Raw genomic sequence first — 27,476 nt, 5'->3', positions numbered from 1 at the left:
TAAAAAAAGAAAAGAAAAGAAAAGAAAAGAAAAGAAAAGAAAAGAAAAGAAAAGAAAAGAAACAAAGAAAATTCAAGAGGGAAATTTATTTCTTTAAGTGAGGTCATGTAACTCTAAAAGAGCAAAATTAATTATTAATTATTAATATCATTTCCTTGTTCTCTTTCCACTGTCCAAACATTCAAATATACTCCTTCTTACTCACTTTCAAGTTAATGACCTCTTTTTTCACTAATAGTTGTAATATACATATATGCTTATCTATACCCAGATATGTTCCTAAATATATCCCTCTTGGTCTGTATGATGATACTTGTATGTATATTTTTAGGATCTGTTGGAACTGGACAACCAATTGTGTTCTTCCCTGAGACATGCATTTACTCCATTCTCAACATTTCTTTCTTTTTTTTTTTTTTTAATGGCTGCCTTTTATTTTATTTATTTTTTTTATTTTCTTTATTTATATTTCAAATGCTATCCCGAAAGTTCCCTATACTCCCCCGCCCCTGCTCCCCTACCCACCCACTCCCACTACTTGGCCCAGGCCTTCCCTTGTGCTGGGACATATAAAGTTTGCAAGACCAAGGGGCCTCTATTCCCAGTGATGACCGATTAGGCCATCTTCCGCTACATATGCAGCTAGAGACACAAGCTCAGGGGGTACTGGTTAGTTCATATTGTTGTTCCACCTACAGGGTTGCAGCCCCCTACAACTCCTTGGGTACTTTCTCTAGCTCCTCCATTGGGGACCCTGTGTTCCATCCAATAGCTGGCTGTGAGCATCTACTTCTGTGTTTGCCAGGCACTGGCATAGCCTCACAAGAGGCNNCAATATNAGGGTCCCTTCAGCAGNNTCTTGNTGGCATGAGCATTAGTATCTANGTTTGGTGGCTGATGATGGGATGGACTCCCGAATGGGGTACTCTCTGGATAGTCCATCCTTTCATCTTAGCTCTAAATTTTGTCTCTGTACCTATATCCTTTTTTGAGTACTTTGTTCCTTATTCTAAGGAGGAATGAAGTATCCACACAATGGTCATCTTTCTCATTCTCAGCATTTCTTAATTGCCTAAAGTTCTTTGTGTAAGGTTGAGACTTTGTGATCTTTTCCCATCCATTTTGGCATGTATATTGTTCAGCTTCATGTTAAATCAGTCATGATGGTGAGGCTTTATGCGTGTAGCTTCTAACATTACTAGAAGACACACTCCCACATCAAACTCCTTGATCTTGATCCTCTGAATCTTACAATTTTTCTACAACCTCTTTTGAAAGGTTCCTCCACTTTAAATGCTGGAATTGTTTTGTAGATGTCTCTATTGAGACTGGGCTATTCAACTCTGCATTTTCATTGATTGTGATTTTCTATAATGATCTCCATCTATTGCAAAGGCAAGTCTCCCTAATGAAAGTTAAGGACACTACACTTACCTCTGGACATAAGAACAAATATTTAGAGTGTAGTTTGGTGCTATCAGGTTTGGTATTCTCGGATATTTTTAATAATATTTGTCTATCCAGTACAGAGCAAATTAATACACAATGATTTAAATACACATAAATGTTAATGTGTGATCAATTTAAGAGTGTTGGCTAATCATGTTTTAGAATATAAACTGGAAATTTCTGTTATAAGTAAGTAGCCAGAATCTCAGGCAACTGCTGCTATTGAGTAAATAAAATATCTGAAATTAGACAGAAACAACATAGACACACATTTCCTATTCTTTCTCCATTGGATGAGTGGACAGTTTCCACACAGGTATATGTAGAAGAGCCACTAAAGCATACAGCCTCTAGTTTCACACCTTAAATGCTTATCAATCTTTACTTTGTTAGGTGCATGGATCTACTTTACTAGCATGATCTCTAGCAATAGGAGGAGCTGGGGGAGGGTTGTTGTATAGGATCAAAACACAATGCATGAAAAATTAAATTAAAAAAATTATTCAGATCAATAGTTTGCAACAGATATGACCAGAAGATTTGTTTGTTCCAAAACAAAAATTCATACATTGAGACTGCAAGTGCCTAAACAATGGATTTGGACATGAAGCCATTGGGAGATAAGTACAGGAACTCACGAGAGTGGAGTCCCTAAATGCACTGGTAGAAGAACCCATGGCCTTCTCTCTGACACGTGAGATGGCCATCTGTATACCAGAATAGCCTTTCCTACACACTAAATATCCCAGAACACTTAGATCAGATTTCATAGCCGTAGAACAGTGATAAATAAATACTTTGTGGTTTTAAACCACTTCAATCTAACTGCAATGGCAATGCTTAGTGGTTAATGTTTAATCAGACAAATGTTAAAAAACAATCATGAAAGACTGTTGTTCTGATTTGTTCTTCCTGAAGGTCAGCTTCACAAACCAGTGGGTACTACACTATTATCACCTATCTGTCTTCAATTGGAGTCACATTTGCTAGGATAAATGCAGCTGCCCACTTAGATGTAGGAAGTAAGGAAATGACATATAGACAATTACAGGGTCATGAAGTTGCTGCCACAGAGCAGGGTAGCAGTAGCTGCCTTTGTAATACATTTTCTTTCCTCTCTGAGGCAAGGGCACATGCTGAGCACAGGTCAAAGAATCCTTCCACCTTCCTCCTATCCAGCCCTTATCTACAGCCACTTACATATCTACACTTTAGGCATTATACATCTACATTGCATCTACATTCCAATAAAAAGGGGGAAGAGTCTAACATGGTAATTCTAACAAATCACTATGAGTGCTCATAGTTTACAGGGTTGCTAAGAGTCTATCACTCCTGGGGTGGTGGATAGAACTTAAGGAGATACTGCCTTCAGATACTGTTAACTAGCTACGCTCAACTTCTGAAGGCAATGTGAGACAAAATGTACTAAAAGATCACTTTAATTTGCCAGAACTAAAAGTTCATTGAATCATGAATTACAAAGATATCAAATTCACTGACCTCCATAAGACATCAGTTTCTACTTAACTGAGGTTGATTCTTGTAGAGTTCCACTCATATAGCAATAACGTGGCTCAATTCATGGGCTTTCCTTCAAGTAGTTCAAAATGATAACATATAGAATATTTTAAATAAATATGTCAGGGAATTTTATGGCTTCAACAGAGAAGAAAAAAAGAAAAAGTCCTGTAAAGAATACAGCCATCAGCCGGGTTTGGTGGTGCATGCCTTTAATCCCAACACGTGGGAGTTAGAGGCAGGTGGATTTCTGAGTTCGAGGCCAGCCTGGTCTACAAAGTGAGTTCCAGCACAGCCAGGGCTACACAGAGAAACTCTGTCTCAAAAAAACAAATAATAATAATAATAATAATAATAATAATATAAAAAAGAATACAGGCATCTAAAACATTAGCAATGAATTTCAGTAAGAGCTTCTCCAATAGTCAGCACCCCAAAGAGGAGGAAGGTTCCTGTGAATCTGCATGTGTGTGCACAAGCACCAATCTAAGGACAGCATAATAAAATGTTAATTTAACTTTATAGAGTATTTACAACATTTGAAACACAATTTCTCAGTAGTAACACTAAGACAGCATATGCCATAACTTACAGAAAAGTCACTAGCTATTACTGTCAATGATATTTGCAATTAAGCTGAACACAACTAAATTATGAATTTAATTAAAAGGCGTTTTCTAAGATGGCACCAACATGTTTAAAATTTAATACGTTCTATATGATATAGTGGAGTTATTAGCAGACAATTTCCTTTCTGCCACGTGTGCACTTTTTATAAAGCAAACATCTTTAACCAATATCAAATGTTCCCTGAATCCATACATGTTTCATCACATAATAAATTCAAGGAGCAACTTATTTCCCCAAGTTTAATACTTGTGCATGCTCTGGATATACAATTGTATTCACTTTCATGGTTAATAGTAACAGAATTAGTGACAAACTCTAGTGCCCACAAGATCCACATTAATTTTCAATGAAAAATGAATAGATAACTCAGGGAATGGCTAAGAAAACGCAGAGCCTTTTGCCACAGGGCCAGAGTGAGATCTGAATAAGTCAGCATCTCTTGAAAGTTTGGGAGTAATAGTGGTGGCAGAGCAAGATGTGTAGATCAGGTCTGCATCAAGAGTCTGGACTTAGCAGAGATGGACCATGAGGCAGGAGTCACACTAAAGAGTAACATCTTCCACTTTGTCTCTTCTATCACAACCATATTACTTGGAAAAATGCTAACCTGTTAGGATATAAAACAGTGTTTCTAAAATAATATAAAGCATAGAAGACAAGAGGACTAACTGTGATCTTACAAGACCCAGGCTTGCTGTTTGAAGGAGGTGTCAATGGCCTTGCTTCTCTTTGTTCTTAGGGACTACAGCATAAAAACAGAGTGCTTGAGTGTCTACAACCTTAACAAACTCTTAGGAAAATGTGGAGGAAGAGAAATGAATTAAATAAAAGGAACAGCAAAGGTTTTCTGCCCAAGGACTTTGTAATCCACAGGGGAAAGTCCTCACACATAGTGAAAGGGTTCCTCAAAAATAGTAAAGCTTTGTGTGAGTGTCACCATGTAGGGTGCACACAAAGTCAACATGAACCATACACACTAAGTCAATGTAAAGGTTACACACGATGTCAATGTGAAGGATACTCACAAGGTCAACAAGAAGGACACACACAAATTCAATGTGAAGGATGCACACAAGGTCAACAAGAAGAACACACACAAAGTCAATGTGAAGGATACACACAAGGTCAATGTGAAGGATGCACACAAGGTCAACAAGAAGAACACACACAAAGTCAATGTGAAAGATACACACAAGTTCAACAAGAAGGACACACACGAAGTTGATGTGAAGGATACACACAAGGTCAGTCTGAAGGATGCACACAAGGTCAATGTGAAGGATGCACACAAGGTCAAGAAGAAGGACACACACAAAGTCATTGTGAAAGATACACACAAGGTCAACCAGAAGGATACACACGAGGTCAACATGAACCATATACTCAAGGTCAACATAAAGAATATACATCTTTCCTAAGGGAACTTGTGTTCCATTCTATTTAAGTTGTCTTTAAAATTAATTCATGAGGCATTTGTAAATATATTCTATATCAGAATTCTATAGCATCACTAAGATTAATCTTACATTAGTATTCAGATAGTGGATCATTCTGGCCACTTTAACATGTGGACATTATTCGTGATGAATATATGCGAAGGGATAATCTTCTCACAGAGGGGTTTTTACAGTTTATATAATACTTCTAGCAATGGTAATCAAATACTTTGAAAGATAAAACTATTTAGTTCTAAAATTTATGTGTATGTGTGTTTATTAAATATAAGTATGGTTTTGCTCTGGGGCACTCTCAGGGAGAGGGTGGCCTGCAAAAGCAACACAGCTTCTGGGAAAGATCCCATTTCTGGCTCTAGTCATCCAGCACCTTTCAAGTCCGAGGAGGGGTGTCCGCCTGGGAGGAGTCTCAAGGCCTGAGCCAGAAGGAAAGCCATCTTTGCTCCAGTGCACTGCCAGGGATGAACTATACAGAGACTACCCCATCCGGGGATCCATCCCATCATCAGCCACCAAACCCAGATACTAATGCACATGCCAGCAAGATTCTGCTGAAGGGGCCCTGATATAGTGGCCTCTTGTGAGGCTATGCCAGTGCCTGGCAAACACAGAAGTGGATGCTCACAGTCAGCTATTGGATGGAACACAGGGNCCCCAATGGAGGAGCTAGAGAAAGTACCCAAGGNGCTGAAGGGGGNTGCAACCNTGTAGGTGGAACAACAATATGAACTAACCAGTACCCCCTGAGCTCATGTATCTAGCTGCATATGTAGCAGAAGATGGCCTAATCGGCCTTCATTGGGAAGAGAGGCCCCTTGGTCTTGCAAACTCTTGATGACCCAGCACAGGGGAAGGCCAGGGCCAAGAAGTGAGAGTGGGTGTGTAGGGGAGCAGGCGGGGGGGGGGGCATAGGGAACTTTCGGTATAGCATTTGAAATGTAAATAAAGAAAATAATAATAATAAAAAAATGAAAAAAAATCAAGAAGTTTAAAAGAAGACATCAACACTTCAAGAGGATAACACAAAGTTGAGTAATGTATAACAAAATACAAATATAGAACTGAACAAAATGATGAAAACAGTTCAGGATTTAAAAACCAAATAAGGGTACCCAAAGCTAACCCTTTGTGAAGCCAGACCTCAAGTCCCAAATAAGACTCTTTTAAAATCAGTTCCCTTCCCATGTAAAACTCAACTACAAATGCATCACAGACCTAAACCAACAAGTCATAAAGAAAAACCCATCAGACTAACATCTGATATCTCAATGGAAATTTTGAAAGTCAAAAGAACCTGCAGCAATGCACTTCAAGTTGTAAAAGATCACAATTGCCACCTTAAGACTATAGTACCCAGCAAACTGCCACGGTTGAAGGAGAATGAAAAACATTCCACTAAATCAATCTTTTGCTTGTACGTTATGATTTCTGATTTTGAGTTTTTATGGGAATTGGTATGTGTGTATTTGTGTTATTTTTTTCTATTCTGTTTACATGGGGAATATTTTTTTTTTTGCTTGCTTGCTTTCTAGAGAGAAAGGGAATGAAATTGGGTGGGTGGGGAGGTGGAGAGGATCTAGGAGTTGGTGGAGGGGAAACCATGATCAGACTACATCTCTAAAATAGACTACATCCTGGAACGCAAAACAAATCTTTACAAATTCAGAAAGACTCCATGTATCCTATCTTACTGTAACATAATTGTACTGGCTAGTTTTGTGTCAACTTGACACAGCTGGAGTTATCATAGAGAAAGAATCTTTAGTTGGGGAAATGCCTCCATGAGATCCAGCTGTAAGGCATTTTCTCAATTAATGATCAAGTGGGAAAGGCCCCTTGTGGGTGGGACCATCCCTGAGCTGGTAGTCTTGGGGTCTATAAGAGAGCAAGCTGAGCAAGCCAGGGGAAGCAAGCCAGTAAAGACCATCCCTCCATGGCCTCTGCATCAGCTCCTGCTTCCTGACCTGCTTGAGTTCCAGTCCTGACTTCCTTGGTGATGAACAGCAGTATGGAAGTGTAAGCCAAATAAACCCTTTCCTCCCCCCCCCAAAAAAAAAATAAAATAAAATAAAAAATAAAAATAAGTATGTCTCCATTCTGGTCTGGGCCAGTGCCCTGAGCAAACCTTGGGACCAAACTCTGTAGCCAGTCCCACAACACCCAAAGGAGGATGCTCTAACACTCCCGGGATCATAGGATCAGAGGTGAGGAGGACACAACATGTGCCTCAACACCAGAAGTAACTGGGACCACCAGAACCAAGGCATCCAGGAACTCCACTCAACCAGTGGCACAGGTTCCTTCCTGTCTGAGACTGTGGCCTCAGTAAACCTTGGGCATGAACTCAGCAGCCAGGCCCACAGCACCCAGAGGAAACTTCACTCTCAGGCGCTGTAACAGGGAAAGGACCACAGAATCTCAGGATCTCAGAATCCCAGAAGCTGGATCACACCAGGATCTCAGGGTCTCTGAGGCAGCTTGATCCTAGGAGCAATGACACACTCAGGATCTCAGGATCCCAGAATCCCAGAATCATAGGATCGCAGAGACAGCTGAACTCTGAGGAGCTCTGAAACAACCAGGATCACAGGAAGGACAATCTTCAGTTAGATATAGCAAATGCAGGTAGCACAACAGATAATCAGATGACAGGAGGCAAGCATAAGAATATAAGCAACAGAAACCAAGGTTACTTGGCATCATCAAATCCCAATTCTCCCATCATAGCAAGTCCTGAATACACCATTACACACAAAAAGCAAGATTCTTATCTAAGATCACTTCCCATGATGGTGATAGAGGATTTTAAGAAAGACATAAATAACTCCCTTAAAGAAATACAGGAGAGCACAGGTAAACAGCTAGAAGCCCTTAAAGAGGAAACACAAACATCCCTTAAAGAATTTCAGGAAATCACAATAAAATGGGCAAAAGAAATGAACAAAACCATCCAAGACCTAAAAATCGAAATAGAAACAATAAAGAAATCACAAAGGAGACAGTCCTGGAGTTAGAAAACCTAGGGAAGAGATCAGTAGTCATAATAGATACAAGCATCACACACAGAATACAAGAGATAGAAGAAAGAATCTCAGGTGCTGAAGATACAATAGAAATCATTGACACAACAGTCAAAGAAAATGCAAAAAAGCAAAAAGCTCCTAACCCAAAACATCCAGGAAATCCAGAACACAATGGGAAGACCAAATCTCAGGATGATAGGTATAGATGAGAATGAAGATTTTCAACTTAAAGGACCAGTAAATATCTTCAACAAAATTATAGAAGAAAACTTCCCTAACCTAAAGAAAGAGATGCCCGTGAACATATAAGAAGCCTACAGAACTCCAAATAGACTTAAACAGAAAAGAAATTCCGCCTGTTAGATAATAATCAAAACACCAAGTCCACTAAACAAAGAATTTTAAAAGCCATAATGGGAAAAGGTCAAGTAACATATAAAGGCAGACCTATCAGAATTATACCAGACTTCTCACCAGAGACTATGAAAGCTACAAGATTCTGGGCAGATGTCATGTAGACCCTAAGAGAATACAAATGCCAGCCCAGGCTACTATACCCAGCGAAACTCTCAATTACCATAGACGGAGAAAACAAAATATTCCATGACAAAACCAAATTTACACAATATCTTTCCACAAATCTAGCCCTACAATGGATAATAAATGGAAAACACCAAAACAAGTAGGGAAACACCCTAGAAGAAGGCAAAAAAGTAACCTTTCAACAAACCCAAAAGAGAGCCACACAAACATAATTCCACCTCTAACAACAAAAGTAACAGGAAGCAACAATCACTCTTCCTTAATATCTCTTAACATCAATAGACTCAATTCCCCCAAAAATACATAGTCTAACACACTGGATACATAAACAGGACCCAGAATTTTGCTGCATACAGGAAATGCACCTCAGTGACAAAGACAGACACTATCTCAGAGTGAAGTTCAGGAAAGCAATTTTCCAAGCAAATGGTCCCAAGAAACAAGATGGAGTAGCCATTCTAATATCAAATAAAATTGACTTTCAACCAAAAGTTATCAAAAAATATAAAAACAGACATTTCATACTCGTCAAAGGAAAAATCTACCAAAATGAAATCTCAGTTCTGAACTTCTATGCTCCAAAATCAAGGGCAACCAAATTTATAAAATAAGCTTTACTAAAGCTCAAAGCACACATTGCACCTCACACAATAATAGAGGGACACTTCAACACCCCACTCTCNGCAATGGACAGATCATGGAAACAGAAACTAAACAGAGACATAGTGAAACTAACAGAAGTTATGAAACAAATGGATCAAACAGATATTTATAGAACATTTCACCCAAAAACAAAATAATATACCTTCTCAGCACCTCATGGTACCTTCTTCATAATTGGCCATATAATTAGTCACAAAACAGGCTTTAACAGATACAACAAGATTGAAATAATCCCATACATCCTATCCGATCACTACAGACTAAGGATGATCTTAAATACCAACAAAAACAGAAAGCATACGTACACATGGAAGCTGAACAATGCTCTTCTCAATGATAACTTGGTCAAAGAAGAAATTTAAAAGAAAAAAGAAATTACAGGCTTTTTATAATTTAATGAAAATGAAGACACATCATACCAAAACTTATGGGACACAATGAAAGCAGTGGTAAGAAGAAAACTCATAACTCGTAAGTGCCTCCAAAAAGAAACTAAAGAGAGCTTACACTAGCAGTTTGACAGCACACCTGAAAGCTCTAGAACAAAAAGAAGCAAATACACCCAATAGGCGTAGACAACAGGAAAAAAATGAAACTCAGAGCTGAAATCAACCAAATAGAAACAAAAAGAATTATACAAAGAATCAACAAAACCAGGAGGTGGTTCTTTGAGAAAATTCAATAAGATAGATGAACCCTTAGTCAGACTAACCAGAGAGCACAGAAACAGTATCCAAATTAATAAAATCAGAAATGAAAAGTAATGTATTTCATAACAACAAAATATATCTTAAAATAATTAGTTTCTTGGATATTAATAGTTGAAAATATTAAAATCATGTTCTAAAAACATCATGGAAATATTATTGATAATTTTTCTCACTGTGCTTGAAAATAGCATTTCCTTAATGTTTAACTTCAAAGAATTTTTGCTATTTTAAAATTTTTAAAATATACTTACTGATAAAATAATTTCTCTCCTAGAAACACTGATAATCTTTTTTAAGTAAACTGATAGTTAGACAATATACTCAGATATATAATGCATTTTAGATACTCCCTCACTATGTCAAGTGGTATCATATAAGGGCTTTTGAATATATTTCATAATAATTCATTTTTAATATTCTTTTACTATGCTTACCTCCAAAAGAATATTTTGTTTGTTTTGAGACAATTTAGTATTCAACATACATATAAAATCCTGTTATGGATAATACTAAATATTCATTATGATATTTTTAGGTTATGAAAGGATATTTATATAAAAGCTGAACAAATTTTTATGTATTTGATTCTCAAAATACTCAATATTATCAATGTTTGATGTATAAAATGCATTTAAATAATAAAAAATTTAAGAAAAAAATTAAAAATAATAAAAATAGGTATGTCCCTAGAGTAGTACATCTTATACCTCACAAAAATGCTTTATAACAACCATAACTAACTGTTAATGGAATTTTTGCATACTCTATGGGATCTATATGATCAGTAAAACAACATTTTATCACAGAAAATGTGTTGCTCACAAATGATATTTTAAAAGACATCTGAACCACTTCTGGTTTTGAAAACTTAAGTATTCTTTGCTCAATTAAGATGGCATAGATTTTTAAAGAAACAACTCAAAAACAAAAAGGAAAGAAAGAAAGAAAGAAAGAAAGAAAGAAAGAAAGAAAGAAAGAAAGAAAGAAAGAAAGAAAGAAAGAAAGAAAGAAAAAGAGGTAATGTGAGCTGGAGGGATAGCTCAGTGGTTAAGCGCACTGGAGACTCTTCCAGAAGACACAGAGTCAGTTCCCAAACTATACAAGAAAGATCTCAGCTGTTTGTAACTCCAGTGCCCTTTTCTAGCCTTCTTGGGCATCAGGCACACAATTGGTGCACAAACATACATTCAGGAAAATACCCCTAAACATGAAATAAAATATAAATAAAAAATTTTGAAAAGAGATAATGGCTATGACAAAGTCCCCCCAAATTTTTCCTAAGATCTTGAATATTTCTTCCTTTTGTTCTACACTTTCTCTTGCCTTCCTAAAGCAGGAAGCCTGGGTATAGCTTGGCAACCCAGCACTCTGCTGCTTACAATCCTTTCACAACAAATTACTTAGACACTTGGGCCCCACACCTGCTTCAAGCTGCACACACATCCCTCTTCAAAGTAACTACTCACTCCAATCTATAGCTACCTATTAGGGTTTAGTACCTCTCCTTTCATCCCAGTCCTAAAGCATATTTGAATGTGTTTGAGGTGTATGCACACCAAGGCAAACTATGTCTCCTGAAGGAATTCTTAGGGGAAAAAAAATCCCTGATTTACCATCTTAAACCTATGCAGGCCTAGGTATACACGAGCATATATTCTTAAAGTCAGATGTTTTGTGGGAAGGCACTTACTTGATGAACAACAGCTTACATAGCCCAAGCACGCCAAGACTACCAACACTCTGCCTCTAGTAACTAATTCCTCTTCTCTGACCTACAAAAGGAAGGGTTTTTTTGTTTGTTTGTTTGTTTTGTTTTTGTGGCAGTTACCAGACTCTTGAACTGCAGGCTTGCTCAGGACTGACAGCTATATTCCAGAACATCTATTCTGTACTTTCTCCTGGATTCTTGCTATTCTGCTTTTTGTGCATGTTTATTCAATTCTCTGAAGAACACACTAAGATTCTACAAACACGCCGTGAAGAGAGAAACCACAAGTAATACTCCTATAGAATTCGCTTGACTTGTCAGAGAGATCTGACATTTTCCATCTTTCTCTTTTTGATCCATATCTGATCAACTACAAATTCCTGTCAGTTCATCTTTGGACAGATCCATTTCCTTCTCTCTAGTTTTCCCAGTTATCCTGATTTGTGGAGACAAAGTGGAACTGCTTAAGAGTGCTTTCTAGATTACATCATAAAGAGCCCACTGGGTGAAAGAAAGCCAACATCAACACAGAATATACTTTAACTCATCTTCCTATAGCCCCATAGTTACCACTTCTTAGTCAAGAGGAACTGATATTTAATAGTGAGGGAAGGTTCTGGAACTTTAAACAATCCTGGAAATATTTGAGAGTAAGTCAGAATGCTTGGCACCCAAGTATTTTTTTAATCCTTAGTTCTAGGCTCACTGCTATACTCTCTCTACCAAAAAGAAGCGGTATGTGGAGAGTTTGTTTTTAGGACACTACAGTTCACTGTGTCTAGGGTACATCACCCACCTCTTCTCAGTCTACTATCTACACACATTTCATTCACACTTCTCATCAAATTAGTTATGATGGTTAATTTCATTGACAGCTTGGCTAGATTTAGAATCCATCAAAAAGACACACTTCTGAGTATGTCTGTGATATATTTTCCAGAGATATTTAACTATATAATAAAGACAGACCCTGAAAATGAAGACAGTACTGCCTCAAAGGCTGAGGTGTCGGACATTGGACTAGATAAAAGGAGAGAGAGAGAGAGAGAGAGAGAGAGAGAGAGAGAGAGAGAGAGAGAGNGAGAGAGAGAGAGAGGAGAACAGGAAAACAGAAGGACAGAGTGGCAGTAGTCACTTCTCTCCATTGCAGACAAAATATGACCAGCCACCTCATACTCTGGCCACCAAGCCCGCCCCACCATGATGACTATCCCCTTTAAACGATAGAGCACAATAAGCCCTTCCTTGCTTGAGCTGCTTTTTGTCATGTATTTTGTCACAGCAATGAACAAAAATATAACATAAAATCTGTTACCCAGATCAGTCGATCCTCTCCCTGAAATATCTCTTTATAGAGTAAAGTCCAAAAGTCCTCAGCACAGACACACACACACACACACACACACACACACACACACACACACACGAGCACCCACACACATGCACAGCCACACACACATACCCGTACACTTCACCTGTCCTACTACTTGAAAAGCACAGCTCTGGTGACTGCAAGAATAGTCCTGGCACCTTGTAATACAAACTGACACAGAGCAGAAGGGCAGCTTCTGCTTTGCCTGGCATTCTCTGGGTGAGTCAACCTCTGCACCCTCTTTTCTCATAAAACAACTATACTACAATCATCCTCCAGACTCAATTTCAGGATTGCTTCTTGCCGAGCTCTGTTGCCCTCCCCCCCACACACACACACAACCTTGTGTGCACCATTGCTGTCCCCATTCAAAGAAAAGAGTAAAAGAGTGAATAAATAACATAAATATTACAGCAAAAAATAAATAAAAATAAAAAACATCAGCTTTTGATCCCCTTATTTGCCTTACTCCTTCAATTCTATTAGTGTCTTCTTTTGAAAGGATTTCAAAAACAGTGACTCTGCTAGTTAGCCTACTACCCTGTAGGTTGTTATACATAGATTCCAAAAGCAAAACTATAATGCACAGTGCAGAATCTATTCTGAAAAACTCATCTGCAGCTCAGCATTAGCCCCTGGAGCACACATTCTTCAATGAGCACATCAAACAAGACTGCAAATGCTTTATAAGACACCAAACAGCAAATTATTATTAATGGTAAAAGCAACAATAATTTCCTTTTAAGTAATTGATTGATGTGGAGAAATAGTCAAACCAGTTGATGTGCAGTCAGAATTTTATATTTTTCTTCAGAAAAACAATTCACCGCCAATGACAAATAACAAGAGAGCCACTAAAACTACCTGTCATATGACTAATGAAGACAGATTCTCTGGCTACCACATATAATATGTAATATCCAAAAGCGCTGCTGTAATTCATAGCTAATTACTGTCTCGCCTTTATGAGAAGTGTCATGGCCCTAAGTCTCATTTCTGATCTCCTCAGACCTCACAAGATCCGACAACCATGTGTAGATCACAACAACCCAATTAGCACCCACCCCAACCTTGGGCAGCTGCTTCCCAGGGCTGTCTTAGCCTCAATAAATCATGCTCCCTCATGAAGCTCTTCTCTGACAGCTGCAAGCCTTTGCTGCCCAAGGAATAAAGACAATACTTGTAAAGAAAAGTTATGCAGGAAAGACAGCTATAGAAAGGGGATATTGTTTGCCTTCCTTTAATGGTACAGTAAGTCAGCAAAATTGAAGACCATCAATTCTGACTGATTAGAAAGACAACACCACTAAGAAATAAATCTATGAGTGATACATCTGAGGCTCCTTAGTGATAATCAACCATCAGCAATTGGATTGTTGTTTGTTTGTCTTATGTGGATCTATTGAATCTTTCCATTTTTTTCATTGCATAGCCTTCCTTCTCACTAATAAGAGAATTTCCCTTTCAGCAAAACATAATCAGATGCATTTACTTTATCCCTTGTGAATACACAGCAATCAGATAATTTGTAAGACTCTAAATTGTCTGACTTCGTTGAAAAAAATCTATAATGATTTGCTAGTCTCCAAAAAGCAGTTCTAAGGCACTTCCTAAGTCCATAAGTAAACTCTGGAGTATTCACAGCTCACAGCAGCTAATTTACTTGTAATTCCCTTCTAAGCCTATAAAGCTATTTTGTCCCATAGTGCCCCTGTGCTGAATAGTCACTATAGCCCCAGCATTATTCAAAGATATATATGAGTTGGGAGACTCTACTTACAGTTTGCTTTCCCTGAGGAGATATTTTTCTATATCTTATGCTAATTGGAAGCATTTAATCTAGCATTTCATAAATACCTATGACCAAATTGGATAGAAAGATAGATAGATAGATAGATAGATAGATAGATAGATAGATAGATAGATAACCAACCAAGGCAAATGAACAAATATGGATTAATTTAAACAAGGAATATTCTTAGAGCTCTTTTTAATAAGTATCTAGATTTTAAAGAAGATTTGATTTTACAATATGAAAATAGTAGTCTCATGGAAATATTAAATATTTATCTACAGAGATTCCCAGTAAAACATTTTTACAATAGCAAAACAATTGAAAATAACAATGAATAAAACACAAAATAAATTAAATAAAATCATAATCCCCCTTATAAAAGTGGAAAGTTATGTAGCTTCTAAAATGATAGTATAGAATAAGTTCTAAAGAGAATGTAGAAACATTCACAGGACACTGCAAATCAGAGGTAAAAGAAATAAAGCCTGGCTTTAGATAACACACTTGTAATTATGTGTGTCCGTATGTTTATGTACACACATAAATGCTTGTGGTAAATATAGGTGTACATAAGTGTATATTTATTATTAGATAATCTCTGTTTTACTTCCTGTGTATAGAATGTGCATGCATAATTATGTATACATAAATAAATACACATCAGTTATAGAAAGGTGCTAATAGGAAGAGTTTTACAGCATTAAAGACACTTGACTGATACAGATGCATATACCATCAGACTGAGCCCAGGGACCGAAATGGAAGAGCTAGGGGAAGGACTGAAAGAGCTGAAGGGAATTGCAACCCTATAAGAACAATATCAACTAACTGGACCACCCAGAGTTCCCAGAGACTAAACCACCAACCAAAGAGTATACATGGAGGGAACCAGGACTCCAGATACATATGGAGCAGAGGATGACCTTATCTGACATCAATGGGAGGGGAGGAAGGCTTTATGCTCCAGTGTAGGGAGATACTAGAGGGGTGAGTCAGGAGTGAGTGAATGGGTGGAGGAGCACCCTCATAGAGGCAAAGGGGAGGTGGTAGGGAAGATGGAGTGGGGAGCTGGTGGAGGAGTAACTGGGAAGGGGAATATCATTTGAAATATAAACAAATAAAAGAATAAAAAGAGAAATAGTTCAGAAGTTGGAGGAGGAGGAGAAATATAACCTACATATATAGTATTCATGTATAAACTAATAAAAGTACACTTTTTTCAAATTAAACAAAATATCTCCAACTAGTAGCATTGTAGACTTTGTTCTTTAAAACTTACTATGTCTCTACAGATTTGTTTCATAACCAGAAGAAAAGCTATTGAACAAAATGACTTCCATCACTTTGATTTACACAGGTAAAAGGTAAAAGATTTACCTTTTAGGGTATCTATTATGAGTGACCAATGCCAATATTAAACAATGTTATTACTACTGTGTCAGCAACATCTCAAAAATCAGGGGTGATTACACTTAGGCACAACTCAAGAATGAAAATCAGAACTTCATTTTCATCCTCTTTTCCATGGAGCTGAGCAATAATGAGGTTGAGTTCATCTGATTCTGGAATGCCATATTAATTCAGTGCCAGAATCATCAGGAGCTGAAGTACAGAGTCAACACAAAACCTGTATCTGCCTCACTAACCTTGAATCCTCCCATCTTTGGCACCACAGGTTTGTGGAAGGATAAAGGATGTCAATTATGCACAGCCTGTGCAGGGTTCCTGTCCAAATTCCTAAAAGGTGGACTCAGCGTGGCCTTGTGAAGGAAATCACAACTTCTAGTGAGCCAATGGGACATCATGAGTTACACAAAACAGGCAAACAGATACGATGGAATTTGCTTCCCACTTCAAAAAAGTTTAATCTACTCAGAAAAAAATGTAATACATGCTTTAAAGGATGGTAATGGGGCAAAAGAACATGTACTAGATGTATAGCGATCTAAACTAGGAAAGAGCAAGAAAGTCCCACTTAGAGGTAGGTTGGTGTGGTAACTCTAAACAAGGAAATTCTGCACTGTTGCAACTGAATTGGAATGCAGATTTGTGAAAGCAGGCACAATGTCTAAAGCTCTGAAGGTGTTTCTCAAGCCCCCTACACTGTTTTCTTAGGGCAGTACAGTTATACATTTTATCTTAAACAGTATTCAACAGCATGATGCATCCAGTAGGTTTAATAAATACATTTTCACTCAATATTTGTATTTTTTTCTAGTTATCAGATACAGACAAGTGAAGGCACGGAAGGAGAAAGAGGGAAAAGATGAATGAGAAAGGACATATCATTTTTGCAAATCAGTTTTTATAATAGCACAATTTTTGCTTCTTTGTAATCATTTCTCCAAAAGGATACTTAATTAATGTGAAACCAAATCCCATGATCCCTGGGCTTGTCATTTCATATCTACAGTTCATATATTGAGAACTGTTTCTAGAAGCATCTAACCATGAGGGTGGGAGAGATTGTCTAATATTGATGTTATTCTTGAGTAGTTCAGTATGTTTTAATTTTGCTGAAATTGTGACTAAAAGATATCAGGAAAATTTGACAATAACATACTCAGGTACATATAGCAAGTGCTTGACTGCAAACTTTCAAATTCATACGCCAATCACACAGGACAATGCCCACACCTGAGAGGGAGAAGTCACCCTTCTGGCTCTCACTCTCTCTGATTAGAAAGGCGCCCGTCTTGTTTTCTGAATAGAGAAGTTGTTTTTCTGCATCTGCTCTTTTGATTGCTCCAAAAAACCACCTAAAAAGCAAGAGAGACATAAACCTCAATTAGCCAATCAGAATTCATTTTTTAAAAAGAACAAGAAAAGAACATTACAACATCAGAAACATTTGATATTCTTCAGTGAATTCATCACACATATAAATGCTTTTGGTACTTAAGAGGATTTTTCAGAATATCAGGAATCTACTCTGGGATTACTATTGCAAGAACAAAGCAAAAATCTGGTTAGTTCCTGCTCCATGCCCTTCCTCACCATTAATTCTCTCTGAGATCTTATGCTTATATAAACATGGCCTCAGAAGGCTGCATGTTAACCTCACCATCACCATCAAACATTCCACAATGCTTAAAGTGGGAGCAATTAAAAATACTTTCTCCATTCCTTAATTATTTCCCATCTCCATCTACCAAAGCCCATGACAATATGGAATTATTTCTTATGCTTATAGAAATACATCAGATGCTAAAAACACAAGCTTGTGAGTGTGGTCAAATCAAGAGTTACACAGATCTTCAATGTCACACAGTCAGTATAACCTAAACATAATTGTCAAAATTCAAACCCAAACAAACAAATTAGTGCTAAAAATGAATGATTCAGTGAGTGATATAGGTACCATTAAAAGTTCATGTTAAACAAAATGATACATATATGCTGCTTTCATAAAATACAATAATTTCACAAGGAACTCTAATATAAAAGAATTAATTTTAGAATTTTCGGAGGATATTGAGCCAGAACAACAACCAAACAAAGACAAATCTACAAAAATGATAAGCAACACTAATGGAGAAAACCTGATAATATTTTGAATATTTATTACAACATACCTTAAGCTTCAGTTTCAAAATGTGTCTAAAAAAACTTAAAGCACAAGGCCCAAACCTTTGAAAAATATTTGCAAAGTACATAACCAAAATATCATTGATATTCAGATTGTATTGTGGATTCAACAAGCAATAAAAAGTAAAACAGAGGAAAATTGGCAAAGACTATACATGGGTAATTCACAGAGATAGGAAGTCAAGAAAATAATAAAAATAAGCAGCATAGCCAATGCCTATCCATAACTAGGTATTATGTACATAACTACAATAAAATATAGACACATGCTTTACAACTGGACAACTTCCTATTGTTTGGTGTTGAAGAAGATATCAAAAAACATTTATGCAATTGTGGTAGCAATATAATTTGATATGGCCTCTCAGAGACCAATCCAGCACCAGATCATTGTGTATATTATATGCTCAAGGATATGCAACAAGAACATTTGCTATTGAATTTTAGCATTGGCATATCGAAAGCAGGTGCAGCGAGTGTTGCTTAGCATGCTGTGAGGCCTGGGTTCATCCTCAGCACCATAAAAAGAAAAGAAAGAAAAACATAAAGTTAAAAAAAGAGACATAACCTAAATATCCATCACAAGAAATGAAGAGTTACAGGAATTAAGTGTAATTTTACAATGTTAAAAACAAATCACAAGAGTGCAGAAAAAGTTGAACAACAATTCACAACATTGTGATATCATTTATATAAAACTTAAGTGAGCACATTTTCAAAACTGTACATATTTTTATAAATATGTTCATGCCTATTAAAAATGAATAGTTAAGGTAGCTATTTCCAGAAATGGTTAAAAAAAAGTCTCCATATATTTTCAGCAAAGAAGTAGCAGAGATGAAATATACTGATCAGCTTTGCACATTTTCCAAATTCAAAGGGCATTGATCTTTGAATTGCCCTCTATTAATTATCCAGCAAGTTACATTTTTAAAAATGATGGTATCTCCTATATTTTATTCTCACGTATAAATACACCATTATGTAAGCTTTATGTGGATACATTACATTTGTATTGGGGATAATTGCATTAATGATGTGATTCTTCTGTGAGAGATACATACAAACCAGCAGTTTATGTAAATCCAATGATTAAAGATAAGGCAATCTTCATTTATAGAGAAATTATTTACTAATTTTCAGAACTTCTGTCTCAGAAATTCTGGACTTTCCTACATAGATTCAGTACCTATATCCTTTCATGAGTATTTTGTTCCTTATTCTAAGGAGGAATGAAGTATCCACACAATGGTCATCCTTCTTGGTTTTCCTGTGTTTTGCAAAATGTATCCTACATAGATTCAATTTAAGTGTTTGACTAAATGTATCTGTATATGTTATACTTGACTTTTGCTCAGCTCTACTCCCATCAGGAAGAGAAGAACATAAATAGTTATTTTCTGTTTGCAGTGGCATTATGATGCCATACTTCACAGTCAAAGATGGCACACCTGCTGCAGATTGTGATCTTTAGAGCACGTGATACTGTCGAGCAAGCCTACCGGAGAAATAGTAACTCACCCCGCTCTTTGCACCTGTGGAAACTCTTCCTTAATTTGAGGTTGAAGCTCCTGCCAGGACTGTTGCTGTCATTGGCTCTGGCTTTTAGAGACCTATTTGCCATCATTCTAGAAGAGCATGCACACTTCAGGCCTGACTGTTCACCAAAGTATTTCAACCATCCCCTGACCTGCTGTTCTTTTGAGCAGTGAACAAACAGTGAGGGCCAAGAAGGAATCTAAATATCATAGATCATATGAAATGCCACAGAGGACCATGTAGGCATGGTCCTCAAAATGTGGCCTCTAGTCCAAGAATATCAGCTTTGCTTGGAACCATTAAAATGGAAAATCTCAGACTTCAGTCCTGACCTACTCATTCAGACAGTGCAGGGCTATTGTCCAGCAGTCAGGAGTATAAGAAACCTTCCACGATAATTTAGAATGTGTACAAGATGCATAAAATAAGCCATAATTTGACACTTAGCTGTGAAAAGGAGTTATTCAGTAAAATGATACCCTGAACATATAACTCATATGCTTTATTGATAATAAAAATAATGTTTTTATATCATACCATACCATACCATACAATATCCAAAAGAAGAAACCTGTGATAACTCAGATGCTGGGAGAAAGAAGTGCTTCTTTAAGATTAAAACAGAGAAAATAAATGCCTGTCATGGAAGTAAGACGTATGTGTACAAAGCCCAAAATGTGTTTTACAAATAACTGTCAGGCATCTATCATACTGACATGAAAATATCTGAAAATTTCCATGGATATTCCAGTGTTGGATTAAAGTGCTAAACTTGAGAGTAATAGAGGTGTTATATTTGTTTATATTTTTTAAAACGAGCATGTGTGTATATGTACACAAATGTGTACACATCTCTAACATTAGTGAGACATGATGAAAGTAATGATGTGTTTTTCAGTTTTCACTCTATATCCTTCTTTAGGTGTGAAGATTTGTAATAAGATGTAATTTCAGAATAATTTAACATCTACTTTAATATACCTAATAAAATGAAGTCACTTAAGAATACATACAAAAATCTATATGTTACTAAGTTCAGTGTGTCAGAGTGCTTGTTATAAAAGCATGAGAACATGAGTTCAAGTCTCTAATATCTACATGAAAATCTGGATGTAACAGTGCTGCTCAGGGCAGGGACAGGGCAATCTCTGGGGATGGTTGGCTGCCATCCTACTTCCAGTGAGAGACCCTATCTCAAAGAATAAAACAGTTTGTGTACCCACGCACACTAGTGCATACACCATACACAAGTTTGTGTACCCACACACACTAGTGCATACACCATACACACCCCTCACAAAGCAATATACACTTCCAAAAAAAGCAGCATTAAAGAATATCACATGTAAATTTGTTAAATAATATCACATCTAAATATTATTATTATCAATCAAACATTATGCCACTATGAAAAGAACAAGCAAATAAACATATTACCTTCACTAAGAGTTCATTATTTCATATACTAGAGTCTGAACTGCAATATCAACTGGTAAAAATTGGTATCTAGGTACTCATAATTCTGTATAGATGTATATAATTTCCTCCTGCAATTTAAAAAGAAGCACAACTATCAGTAAATGCTGATAACTGTTGATAAAAGTTGACCTCTAATATCTTACTCTGTCCCTACACACTAAGGTATCCAAATACCATAAGCAGTTCCTAGGGATGAGGGAGGAACTATGTCTCATGAGCAAACAAGGAACAGAAAGTATAGGTCAACTTGGCAAACAGAGTCTCTAAGTGGCAAGTAAGTTAGAACAACACAGCAGTGGAATTGGGGTAAGAATGTCTTTGCTATCACCATCATCATCATCACCACCACCATCATCATCATCAATCATGACATATATTAGTATAATGAGTAAAACTACTGTACCATGCTCAGGAGATGTCAGCCACTGTTACAAAATGCCTACAGTTTGCAGGTCACACACACATCCACATCTAGTAACTTATCAACTTTTCATAGCTAAACAAAAGCCTTCCATATAGAGTAACCTGGAACGATTGTGGTTCCATATCCCTGTATCATTCACCTGCATCTGTGTTTTAACAACACTGCCAGGAAGGCCTCTGTCAAGTTCCTGTTCCAATTAATTAGACCCCACCCCTTCCAAGAACTCTTCCTTGGTTCAATGTCTCCTTGGCTCAGGGTCAGCTATTGCTGCCTCTCCTCCTTTTGACATTGCATAATCATAAAAAAGAGAAAGTAATTCTCAAGAAGATTATGTTGTTCATTCTTTGCTTTTCTTTTTGCCCATCACAACCTTTCTTTTGGTCCCCAAACAGATCGTGGCAATATGATACCATCTCTTCTTTTTATTCTTAATCCTGACTACCTCATCATCATATACAAGAGCCAAGCACAGATGCCATGAATCTTCTATATAGCCTCTGTCTACCCCTTCCTCATGTAGACATCACTGGAGCTAGCCTCTGAGAGTGTGATGGGCTACATACATCTCACCACATGGACAAGGTTGTTTATTATCATCGTTGTTTGGTAAGTTGGTTGGGTTTGTTTTGACTATCTTGTAAAGAATGATTATGAAATAAAGCCTACTGAAGTGGAATGTCAGGCATTTGAGCATGTGCACATTAGCCACTCATCCAACTTTGTCCCACCTACACCTGCCGCTCCTAATGTACACTTAAACTTCCTTCTCCAACGTCCCTACAGTATTCAGAGAATGCACCTCAGATTTGACACAAAGCATGAGAAATTAGTGAACCTAATTTTAATTGTTTATTTTAGGTAATTCACTTGTTGCTGAAGACCTCTCTAGGCCAGTGACCATGTATGATACCTTCACAGATGGCAATATGTCCTTTGGAGCTCTTAACAATATTTGATAAAACTATTAATGCATTGAACTTTGACATGGCATTTATGTCGATTCTGAACATTGAACTTTAGATAATGTGTTCTTGTGTAATCTTCAGTGCCAATTGAGTATTTTACAATATAAAATATTTGTGTGTTAGAAGACAGTTGCGGTGCAGCTCAGACGTTAATTAGCCTAAGACCATATGTTCCTATCTGACCTCCTTTTTCTTCAAAAAAGAGAACCTTTGTCTAGGAACATAAAGATAAAAAAATGAGACTGACTTCTCTGTCCTTTAAAACAAGAGCACATTGACAGCTTACATGGAAAGAATGTTTATCCAAAGATGTCACTCGAGGTTAGTATTTGAGGTAGGACTTGTAGTCACATAAGAAACTAGGAAGTTCATTCTTGAATCACTTGACAAAGCAGTTCTTATAGCTCTTGTACACCTGAATAATCAGCTCAAAGGGGGAATTTTGGAGGAACTAAACTGGGTTTCATCATTGGAGAAGGTGAATGTTCATTAAAGAATCTTGATATAGCCTGAGCCCACTTCCCTTCGAGGTTTTCAAGAACATGTGACTCATCACAAAATTCACCATGGAAAAAAATACAGAGAATATAACAAGATTCAGATAGATAACCCATCTCAAAACATGATGTCATTTCAGAATTCCATATTTTTGTAAAAGGATGAAAAGCCAATGTTGATTAATCTGTGAAATAACATACAAACAAGTGTAGGACATCAATTCCAAAATAAAATGTAAATTCTAATGTAACTGCTTAGTTTTTGTACAGGCGTGGTTCTGTTTATCATAGAAACTAGAAGAATGTGTCAAAAGCATTAATAGTTAGTTTCTTCCTCATGTTACATGAAGGTCAAAGACCTTGGGTTGTTCCACCAATGCATGATTTCACCAGTTATCACAAATGTTTATCCTCATTGTCTCTCAGTCTTTTCATAGTAGTATGATGCTATTTCTTCTCATGAGAAAAAAACAGGAATTTTTAGGTACATACATGTTTACTGATATATAAATGGGGTCACATGGCATGTATGTTTGCATGCATGTTCACACATATACAGATATGCACACATGTGTGTGCACACAGAGGACAGAGGTTGACATCAGTTGTTTTCCTTGATTGCTTTCTACCCTATATATCGAGGTAGCAATACATTGATTATTGCTGACTCCAAAGGTTCTCAGTGAAGCTACTCTAGCTAACCAGCTGCTTCAGGGTTTCCACGATTCTTAGCACTTCTGGATTTCCACTTAACATTTTATTAGGTGCTGGGAATCCACTCCCTGATCCTCACATTTACACAGCAAGCAGTTCAACCACTGAGCCATTTCCCCAGGCCCTCAAAGAATGTGGAAAGTCACTTAGTTTTTTCCCAGTGTTATAAATGGTATCCTTCTATTTTTATTTAAGGCACTGAATATACTTAAATGATATACAAAATATCCTCTTCTTTGGGAATTGCTGTTAACTACACTGATCTAAATGGTGATATGAGCATTAGCAAGCACACAACCACCATGAGTTCAGATACAAGAAAAACCTGAGCCTTTAAGGTCCTGCAGTGGTGCCTACCATGTCAACACTAATGACATGAAATTTCTGATCTCTAATGAAATACTATAAACAACTTGAAAGCATTGCAACCTTTTCTTAGCCTACTATACCTTGTTACCTACAGAACTAGTAATTGTATAATTTTCTGTGTACTTAATATGCCAGAATATCAGTAACATCAATTTTATACCAACTATACTGTGAAAAGATGAAAAAGCAAAAGGACTATTAACCATTGCTTTGATAGTCTTAAAGTATCAAGGAAGAGATAACAATTTAAGTAGGAAGTTAAGGGGGGCATGCAATTGCAAGAATACATAGTCAGATCAATTAACAGTTGGTATGCAAGGCAAGTCAGTGGTAGGAATGAGCTGGAGGAAGAGAGGCCAGTTAAGACTCCTCTGGGATAATTGTAGGGGAGAACATGCTATTTTTTATTTAGTGACCAGTGTCATACAGATGGAGCGGGGGGGGGGGGAGTTTGTGGAATAAATAAAAAGGAAGACTGATCACAAGTGGTTGATGAGCTGAAGGCAGCCAGAGAGTGGGGAAGCAGAAACACCGGGTGAACCAAACAGTGTTTTGGAAGGTGATGGGCACAAGAGAGGAAAAAAAAAAAAAAAAAAAAACAAGGAGAAAGTTGAGCTTTTAAAGTCCTCTCCATGTGCAGCAAAACATGACAAGACAGAGTCAAAGTGTCTTCCTGTATTTTCCTGATGTCAAAGCAATCAGTAGAATAAAAAGCTGTGTGGGAAAAATGGCTAGACTCAGAGAATGACAAGCCAGTGTCAAGATGCCTCAGCTACAGTTTGGACAACGTCTATTAGCACTTGTTTCTAGTTGAGAAATAAACTGGGGCCACCACTTCATGTGTTTCTATCACTGGTGTGTAGACGTGCACGACAGCAAAAGCTGTGACATTCTCAGAGGAATACCTTGGGCTCTGTGATTCTTTAACCAGGGAAAGAGAGGATTCTGTTTAAAAGGAACAGGAACGTTTGATGAAAACTTCATAACACATGATATTTTTTTAAAAAAGAATATTGAACTACGGTGGTGTATTTGAGGTAGGATTTTTTTCAGCCATCTCCCTTAAACATATAAAAATCAAAATATTTAAAATAAATTTTGTATGTGAGAGAGAGAGAGTATGTGTTTGTATATGTGTGTGTATGTGTGAGTGTGTGTGTGAGTGTGTGTGTGTGTGTGTGTATGTGTGCTGTACGTATATGTATATGTATGCCAGTATGTTTGGTATGTGTAATCTGTATGTGTGTGAGCCTGCATATGGTTATGTATGTATACGTCTCAAGAAGAGTGTGTTCTAGGCAACCACTGCTGACTGGTCTGGGGTGACACTCAGGAAATACTGCAGGTCCCAAAAGCAGTGGAGAATTTTAAACCAGGCCACCCAGGGGCTGTACACAGAGAAGATAGCACTGTTGTGGAAGTTAGGGCCACAGGAATAATTTCGGGAAACTGAAAGCATCTTTCTTCAACAGCTGCTATTAATAACTAGCAAATCACAATTCAGTAATTTGATTTCACAGTTTGGAAACTAATAGCACAATTTCTCTGAGATTAAAAGGCCAGGATAACCTCTTCACCTAACTCAAAAGGGCAAGAGATAGGGTGAAGAGTAGCTACACAGTAGCTTTGACCTATCTTTCATGACCCATGAAAAATATTTTGAAATCTTATAGTTTCAAACCAACTGCTGTTGGATTATGGGGGCACAAAACCTGAAGAGCCAAGAACTTTGGAAATGGAAATAAAACAGAGTAGGGTAAAACATTTCTGCATGGATAATGATGGTTGTTTTATTATAAAAGACTGACTTCCACTCACCATGGGGCTATGCCTTAGGGCTGTGTTTAGAATGAAAGCTATCTCTGCCCCTGTGAGGCCTCCCTTTCTTTCATAGTCTTTTCCTTGGTTTACTTCACTTTGGGCATTTTTGATAAAGTTGACTTTTTCCTACAACAACTAAGCAACTGTAATTTTAGCCCATAACTCCAATCTCCAGCCCCAGGACAGCACCATGCATCAAATACATCCTCAAAACTGTAACCTAAGTACATGAGTGGGGAACAAATGGCTGTTTTGGAATGTGAGTCTTATAGTCAAATGTAAAGATGACTAAAGAATTTTTTTTTTTTATTCATAACCCATAATTTAATACAGATAATATAGAAAGAATTGAAAAATACATAGCAAAATATAAATAACATATTCAATAAATTGGCAAATAAAGGGAATCATTTCAAATGAAGTACATACAGTCAATAAATGGATATAAAACCGAAACACCTTTATCCATTAGAGAAACAAATCATTATGGCATTGTGACTTCCTCTCATTGTACTCAGAATGACAAATCCCAAATCCAAAAGACTCTATTCTCAATAAAATAAATGATTTATTGCTATGTCATGGATTTAAAAAGAAAGAAAGAAAAGAAAGTAATTTTGGTGAAGATGCAAGGAGAAATATACTCATCTACATTAAGTGGAAATGTAAACTTTCCCGCTACTGCATTAAATATCAGAAATCTAATGAGATCCTATTGTGGTAATATATACTTCTTATCACAGGACATGCAAAAGCAGGTGGCTTGTCATTTTAAGTATACTTTAGGTTACATAGGAGTTTGTAAGACAGCCTGTACTATACAGAAATACTTGGTTCCAACCTCCAAATAAAATGACAAATTTTTCATGATGAAAAATGAGAGAGGCCAGGGGTGGTGATATATACAAATAATACTTGTAATGTGGTCACAGAGATAAGATAGTGACTTTTTAGCAATTCTTTGACCCAAGATAGTGAGTTCCATGACAGTCTGAGTTACATAGAGAGAAACTTCCAGAAGACTATAATAAAGAAGAAAATCAAAGAGGTAATAAAGGTAAGGACAAGAGAAATGAGGGAAATGTAGAGGAGGTAGGGNGAAGTGTAAAGTGAGGACAGGGCAACGCAATCATGAACCAAGTTCACAAACACATAGATGGAACTGTTATCTTTATTTTATACTATAGTCCTGGGCATCTACACTGGACTGAG

General features: G+C 37.0%; 1 protein-coding gene across 2 annotated transcripts in view; it reads right to left on the bottom strand.

Annotated features, from left to right (window-relative positions):
* Window positions 1-27,476, bottom strand: part of Frk (fyn related Src family tyrosine kinase) — a 130,001-nt gene that overhangs the window by 44,640 nt on the left and 57,885 nt on the right. For both annotated transcript variants that reach the window (XM_021204746.1, XM_021204747.2), the window contains exon 3: window positions 17,506-17,627. In XM_021204746.1, coding sequence (XP_021060405.1) covers window positions 17,506-17,627 — 122 coding nt within the window. The remainder of the gene's footprint in view (window positions 1-17,505; window positions 17,628-27,476) is intronic.

The sequence above is a fragment of the Mus pahari genome, chromosome 9 (assembly GCF_900095145.1).
Source record: "Mus pahari chromosome 9, PAHARI_EIJ_v1.1, whole genome shotgun sequence".
NCBI classification, from domain to species: Eukaryota; Metazoa; Chordata; class Mammalia; order Rodentia; family Muridae; genus Mus; species Mus pahari.
This window is presented reverse-complemented; position numbering and strand designations above follow the sequence as displayed.